A 7,219-nucleotide genomic window follows, 5' to 3' on the forward strand; every position below is an offset into this window, starting at 1 on the left:
GAACATCTTTGATAATGTCTTCTGGCCAATCAGAATCAAGATAACGGCGTGGTGTTGTTGCAGGAAGTCCTGATGGAGAATACTTTTGCTGTAGTACATCTCTATATACATCGATACAACATTACGTGTTGATAGAAATCAATACGTAATGAAATAAGACCCCACGGTTTGATGATTGATAGGTGTGTGGGCTGTCATTCATTTTGACACACAGAACAATGTTATAATAAACATACATTATATGTAAAATATGGAAAGATAAATGAAAGAAGACGGATATATCCATTTAACATACATATATCTTAAATGGATATATCCGCCTTCTTTCATTTATCTTTCCATTCCCACAAAAATATACATAAAGAAATAGCATATTTTGGACATAGTTCGAATGGTGATTAATCATGATTAATTAATTTTTAAGCTGCGATTAATCTGATTAAAAATTGTAATCGTTCGACAGCCCTAGTTATTATATGTTATACACTTGCAAGACATAACAAGTGAATAGGGTAAACATGTATATACATCACCACTAAATCTGCTAGTTGATAACTTCAAATGTATGTTTAGATATGTATATGAGACATTATCTAATGTTAACTTAAGTTGGATTAAGGAGAAAATACTAAATGTGTATTTTGGGTGTTTTCATTCCGCTAGTCGGAAAAAGAGGCAAAATTGCTCAAACCCTCAAGATTGACCAGTGCATCAAAAAAGAATGATTTGACAAGTGTCTTTCCTAAAGTGTCAGCAGGTGAATACTTCAATTTTTCACTTCAATCACAAACCCTGTTTATTAATACTGCCCCAGATAAGCACCGTAAGTAACTTTATCACACTGATGCTGATAATTCACACAACAGTGCAGAGTAAAGGTTAGAGGAACTCACACATCCAGAAGTAGTACATGATGGTGACGGTGCGCTGGAAGTGCTGCGTGATCTCCACATTGATGTCCTGGTAGAAGCAGGGGCCCACAGGGCAGAACGATGGCAGCGGGGGCCAGTTATTCTGACGGTCTGATGAAGACAACAGTGGGAAATCATCAATCAAGGCAATTTATTTTTAACTCCCTAAATCAATTACACATTTAGGTATCTTAAGCATTGATTTCCCGCCTCCCTCTCTTACTGGCTCCGGGTCCCAGGGCGTGTGACTCGAGCTCCCGCTCTCTCCTCTCCAGCTCCCGGGCTTTCTTCTCCAGCTCCTCCTGCTTCCTCAGCAGCTCTGCTGTGGTCGCGTTCACTGCCGTCTAACAGAGTAAGAAATAAAGTAGAAGATGAATTAGAACTGCATATCAAGTTTCAAAGAGAGAGGTTGTGCCAGTTATAAATAATAAAAAGGATTGTGTTAACGATCTGTTATTATAAGAGATTCACATGAAAATTCATATATAAACACTGAGCCTTTTTTTCTCACCAAGGACTCCCATTGAGATTAAGAATCTATTATTTTAAGTAAAACAAGGCCAAGAAGTGCAGCGGCATTTATAACCACACAAAAATACTTCAGGAAACATAAAAAGGAAACAACTGTGTCTCTTCTCGGCAGCATGTGTACCTGGGAGGTGTAGGAGCCATAGTTGCGAGGCTCAGTGGGCGTCGTCCTGCTGGGGGGAGTCTGAGCCGGCACAGGTGGAACAGAGGGAGAGGTGGCTTCATACGGAGGTGGAGGCTGGAGAAAGAAACAGACATCATACATCAGTGTGACCTCATCCTGTATGCACCAACTTCAACACTTAAACAGGGCGGGGCAATATATTAATATTATATTGATATAGCAATATGAGATGGGATATTGTCTTGGATGTACATTTCTGAGCTTGAATCAAATGTTCTACTTCTTCTATCATCACATTTCTCCTTTACATTTAATGAAAACAACAATAGTAATCCCTACAATTTTGCAGAGGAATTTGGTAAATAAATATTGGGATATTTATTTGTATCACAATGCCCAGCCTTACACTTTAACCTTTTTTTTCAAACAAAAACTAAACTGCAGCTGTGTAACAACAATATAGCAACAGAGGAGTTGAAATACAGAGTTTGAAATGTATCTATTTATTTGTATCAAATTGAGACGTTCATGTCTACAACAATATATGAAGCTTTCAATAACAGATTTACAAAGACTAGTTCTGACTAGTTCAGCTTCAAGTCCAAATGTAGTTCTTGTTGCTGCAGTATTTGCCAATATCAACAGCTGTCAGGAAGTACACATGAACCCAAGCTGTTTCCTAGGAGCAGCAAAGATGTTCAATTCTAGAATCATGTATATCGCAAAGCAAATGTATATTTCGGCTACTCTGCTTATAGCGATAGGTCTTTGATGAACATATTACAACATCAAGTGTTCTCATTAAAGGTTCATTGAGCAGGATCTTTCTAAAGGAAAGGAAAGCCTTACTGTGTCTTAGCTAGTTTGGGTTATTCTTATAAAGAAAATGCATGTCAGTAGAGCGCACCAGTTAAGCTCAAGGTCTGCTGTCATTGAATGAAGGCGTTAAGGTGGTATAATTTCCCAATTTAGTATAGACTGGCTGCAAAAAACAAAACTGCAAGCATCTGCGATTTGTTCAGGGAGACAAATAGAAGGAATGAAGGAAGTGAAACTAAATTGCAATTTGAAAACTGAAAGCGTGCCGATAGACACAGTAAACATATTAGACATCTGAATAGAAAAAGTATAAGTATGGGATTGAAGATTTAATAAATTGCAATTCATTCGCATTAACTAATTGCCTTTTTTCATGTTGCTGCTAAATGTGGCATCATTTAATTTGACTTGCACATTACCTTGAAGTAAATGTGGAGCCAGTTTCTGTTTCTCCATTTTTTTGTCACAAATCTGAAATTAACTGAATGAAGATGTGTTTGATGATGATTGTCAACATTATATATATGTTTTCTGTTTATATAGCACATTTGCTTTACATCAAACCTGAACAAAACAGTTAATTTTATCAGACGTAAACAATAAAATTAATAGAAAACAATCAAATAAACACCAAAATAATGGAAAAACGGGTTAAAGCTTAAAAAACTAAGGCAATAGCATTTTGTTGCCCTCATGTACCCTTCACACTTTGTACTGTACAGTTTATGCCCTCACAGAAGAAAACAAGACGGGACAAGCCCTGGCATGACACACAAGGAAGCTGTTGTGTTTTATATTATCTATACAGTACACTATCAGCAAATATCCCCCATTATCTCACAGATAATACTAGATATTACTCACCCCAGGCCCAGTAGTGTTATCAAACGGGTTGTAAAGGTCCAGTGTGGCATAACCCGTGTTGCTGCTGTGTTGAGTCACTGCAGGGTCCTAGAAGATCAAAACAAATGGTTTATGGGTTAATTAGCACATCAATAAATGTGACTTGGCCTAATGGAACATTCATTCAAATTCGACAAACCTGAGCGGCTTCTACTGATGTGTTCATCGTTAATAATATGAGCTACAAGTGGGCAAAGCTTGAAAGGAGGGCGGAAAGGCCGAGGCAAAAAGGGACACACGTCACATGAGCAACAACACGCCTGCTATTAGACAGAGCCAACATCAGGGACTTCTGCACATCACACAATTAAAACACTGCACCGAGGCAGGATATTACATTATATTCATATTTCATTTCACCCACCTGGAAAGGGTTGGGGTCCTCCATTGGCTCTGGAAAGCTTGTGTATTTTGACATATCGATGGCTTGGTGTTATGGAAAGGGGAGCTAATGTCAATTAGCCACCGCTCGCTGCTAGTCTCTTCCAGCAGATCAAAAAGATGCGCTTGGTTCTTTTGTTAATCGAGAGGAAGGGCGGTGTTAGTCAGTGTATCCAGTCAACAAGCTACCCGCCCCTCCGGTGGTCATCTCTCCACAGTTTTGGGAACAGGTGAACACGGTAACGGACAAGTTGAACGCTGTGTTCCCCGGTGTGTGTCTCCTCTCTAGTCCCGGGCTGTCAGGATCCGGATCATAGCAGAGCAGATGCTTTCTCCCGCAAGAAAAACAGCCGAGGAACCGGAAGTAACCAGCACAAGTCTGGCGGTCATGTGACTGCTGCTGCGGCAGACAAGCACGTGAGAGCAGTTGGGCCGTGCATGTGCTGCCAAAAAAAATTCAGAATTTTATAAATATACATTTTATTGAATAAAATCCCCAAAAGATCAATCGATGCATAATAACATTTATTAATAACAATCATATAACAATAATCTTTTTATAGCTCACATATTTATTTATTCTACTATAAACAGTATTTGTTCCTGTATCATAGCAGAAAATACACGGATTAATCATAATTTGTGGTAATGTATATAAAACAATGGTAAGGACGTTCCTTTTTGTCTTTAATTACATAACATATACGTTTTTAATTGTACATTTCCTTTTTTAAATGAATTCCAAATTAAACAAAAACAAACATATATGTTTGTTTTTGTTTATAGTATATATAAGACAGGATTTGAAGGAACAACTCAACTTTAAAACAATTACTTCATGTTTTGCAGTTTAAAAAAGATAATTGTCTCCTCTTCCAGTAGATGTCAGTCTTGTGCATTGAAGGAATAATTTCCCCTACTTCTCTGGTCTCAGCCCATGGTGTTTCTCATGAAGAATGAGGGACTTTAAACCACAGGTAAGTAGGTATTTTTCAAGTGCAGCAAAAATAAACGTTTATCCTTTTATTTTGACACATTCACTTAAACATGTAATTGAAGTTCATCTTGAAGCATTGTTGCTTCAATAAATCTTATTTTCATGCAATTGATTTGATTTTTTTCAGGCTTGTACAAAGGGTGCATGCCTAAAGGACTTTTATATAGTTATTTTCTTTGTACTGCTCATATATGACCCTTTCAGTCACCTTTTGAGCAGCAGTAGAAAGGATTACACCTTTAGTTTATACTCAATTCATGGCCTAATGCACAATCCAGCCTGGTCTCTTTCCCTTTTTTTCGTCCTAGAAGTTTAATGGGGTCACATGGGTGAGGGCCTTCCATAGAGGCAGTCATATGATTTCTATACATACACATAGGTCAGATTGTCACGCACATAAACACTTCTCACACGGTCCTGTTCATACTGTACATTCCCCATTTCGGGCCCACTTTGTTATTTATGAACAGATCTAGACAAACATATCATCTAATGTAGATCAGTTCTTGTCGGGATCGCCTTAAGGGGTCACAAGATAACAGATATGCATCCAGTATTCTTTAATTTCTCATTTAGGTGGCTTAAAGTTTGGAAAAATCATCTTGCTCAATACTGTGCGTTATATCTAAAAGTAAAAAAGCATAGCCCTCACACATACAACTTGGAAAAAGGGTTCCAAAGATTACAGATGTTTGCTTTTAAGAAGTCAAGTAGTGATGAAATGATCTTTAGCTGAACTTTTGTGAGGTCTGCTTGAACCTGCTCACACATTTCATTCGTCCTCATGCCCCGGGTCTGACTCATCATTTCCTTTAATTGCCGTTTCATGATTGGTCCAGATGGATCTGATTCAAATGTTGGACTCCGGGAGCCTCCCTGTCCTAAAACCGCAGCATTCTTCAGCCAATGGAGCAAAGAAAGGCTCCATGATGTCACTGCCAGAGGAATGAACTGGCTAACGGTTGTATGTGGAAAGTGACCCGGCTAACAAGGAGGCACTGGGCGCTGTAGACCGCTCCTAGCTATAACAACCAAAAGTCAAAGGGATAATTCAGACAGAATTATGCATCTTGTGTATTTGGATGTGTGTGTGTGTGTGCAATGCCAATTTTCTTATTTCGCAAGGAACTTTCCATCTCCTCTAGAGTGCAGTTAAAGCGCTGTGGTTTTGATAAGTTCTTACGCCATAACATGGGTTTTAACTGAGGCTATTGAAAACATACTTTCTGCCTGGGAGACATGAAAGCACGTACTTGATGAATGAAGTGGTGTAAGCCATGCATACTTTCTATCCGCAGACACACTCTGCAGATAATTAGTGGAAAGTACTAAACTCAAATACAGTTTAGAGATACATACTTGTGCATTTTTGTTTTCCGTTACTTGTTTACACCCCTGCATTTGTTTGACATTTTTCGATACAAGTTATTTTACAGATTAAGATTTTACAAATAAAAACATATATCATCAGTGGTCAGCATAACCATAGTTCGGACCCTCTTGAAAAAAAGCTGGTCAGAGACAACTTCTGACTGGTTTTATCTTAATAAATATAAAATATGTTTAATATTGCATAAAATAGTAAATATTCGAGAAAAGGTCAAACTATCAAACAATTTGGTGTAGTTTTGAGCTTTTTCTTCCTACCCTGCACAATTAATCATTTTATGGCCCTTCAGATTTACCTTGTGATCCTTAAGGGGCCCAACCCCTAGGTTTGGAACCGCTGGATATATTGACCTTAATGTGTGTAAAGTAGTTAAAACTAGCTAAACCTCAACTTGCTACAAGGATGCACAATGCAGCAGTGTTGACAATCTCATAACGGTTACAGCACTCTCATCAGGAAGTGCCTGAGAAACCCTGAAGGTCCATTCATAACATCGAGGTTCAGTCTGTCACATGCTGAACCACGCAGTTGAGTTTTGGTTGAGTAAACAAAATATTTGAAGGACTCTACTGTTAAATACTACATATGTCTAAACATGTTAAGCCTGTTTGCGTAATATGTTGCATTCATAATGTTAGAAATACATTTTTGAGAGGGAGCAGCTGGAAATCTTCTTGAACAGTGTAAGAGAAAGCCACGTAACACTTTGTACCTGAGTGCAAAGCCAAACCAAAAAGAGTGGGGGATTTTTTTATTGAGCTCATTCTGTAAGTAGGTTCAGCTGGAGAGGGGAAAATAGAAAGCATAACCTCTCTGGATGCTTTGAAATAACTTTCTCATGACATCTTTCTCTTTCCAACTCTCATTGTCCTTCCCACTCCCTGTTTCCTTCTGGTCTTAGCCAAATGTCCCTCAAAGCAAAGTTTACAAAATATAAATTGTGTAAGTGGGAGTTTTTAGTCTAATTGAATACATACTGTAGTGAGCTATGATGACATAAGAGCACACAGAGGACAAGGTACTGGACTGGGAATGGAAAGATGGAGGGGGAAAGGGTGGGGATTATCTGGAGAGTATGAATGGCAGGCAATGGTGTAAAGTGATATGCAGATGGACGACAAGGGAATGGGAGGAGGCGACATAAAGAACGAGTGTTTGAAAAGGAA

At 38.5% G+C, this 7,219-nt stretch overlaps 1 protein-coding gene across 2 annotated transcripts; it reads right to left on the reverse strand.

Annotated features, from left to right (window-relative positions):
* Positions 1-864: 864 nt before the first annotated feature.
* On the reverse strand, positions 865-4,059 carry LOC104942640 (secretory carrier-associated membrane protein 3-like). Of its 2 annotated transcripts, none has more exons than XM_010767888.1 (5): positions 3,650-4,059; positions 3,247-3,333; positions 1,564-1,677; positions 1,135-1,255; positions 865-1,022 (listed from the first exon to the last, which is right to left on the reverse strand). In XM_010767888.1, the coding sequence occupies exons 1-5, from the start codon at positions 3,701-3,703 to the stop codon at positions 880-882; spliced, it is 519 nt and encodes a 172-aa protein (XP_010766190.1). In that variant the 5' UTR covers positions 3,704-4,059; the 3' UTR covers positions 865-879. The 2 variants fall into 2 exon arrangements, with proteins under 2 accessions (XP_010766190.1, XP_010766191.1); XM_010767889.1 differs by lacking the exon at positions 3,650-4,059 and adding an exon at positions 3,425-3,495.
* Positions 4,060-7,219: the final 3,160 nt, after the last annotated feature.

Source organism: Notothenia coriiceps, unplaced genomic scaffold (assembly GCF_000735185.1).
Source record: "Notothenia coriiceps isolate Sejong01 unplaced genomic scaffold, NC01 NC01_scaffold00004875, whole genome shotgun sequence".
In the NCBI taxonomy this organism is placed as follows: Eukaryota; Metazoa; Chordata; class Actinopteri; order Perciformes; family Nototheniidae; genus Notothenia; species Notothenia coriiceps.

Coding starts and splice junctions, on each gene's coding strand:
- LOC104942640 (XM_010767888.1), bottom strand. CDS start 3,703: ATGTCAAAATACACAAGCTTTCCAGAGCCAATGGAGGACCCCAACCCT. Junction 1,678..3,246: donor ATAACACTACTGGGCCTGGG/GTGAGTAATATC, acceptor TTCTTTCTCCAG/CCTCCACCTCCGTATGAAGC. Junction 1,023..1,134: donor CGCCCTGGGACCCGGAGCCA/GTAAGAGAGGGA, acceptor TGTCTTCATCAG/ACCGTCAGAATAACTGGCCC.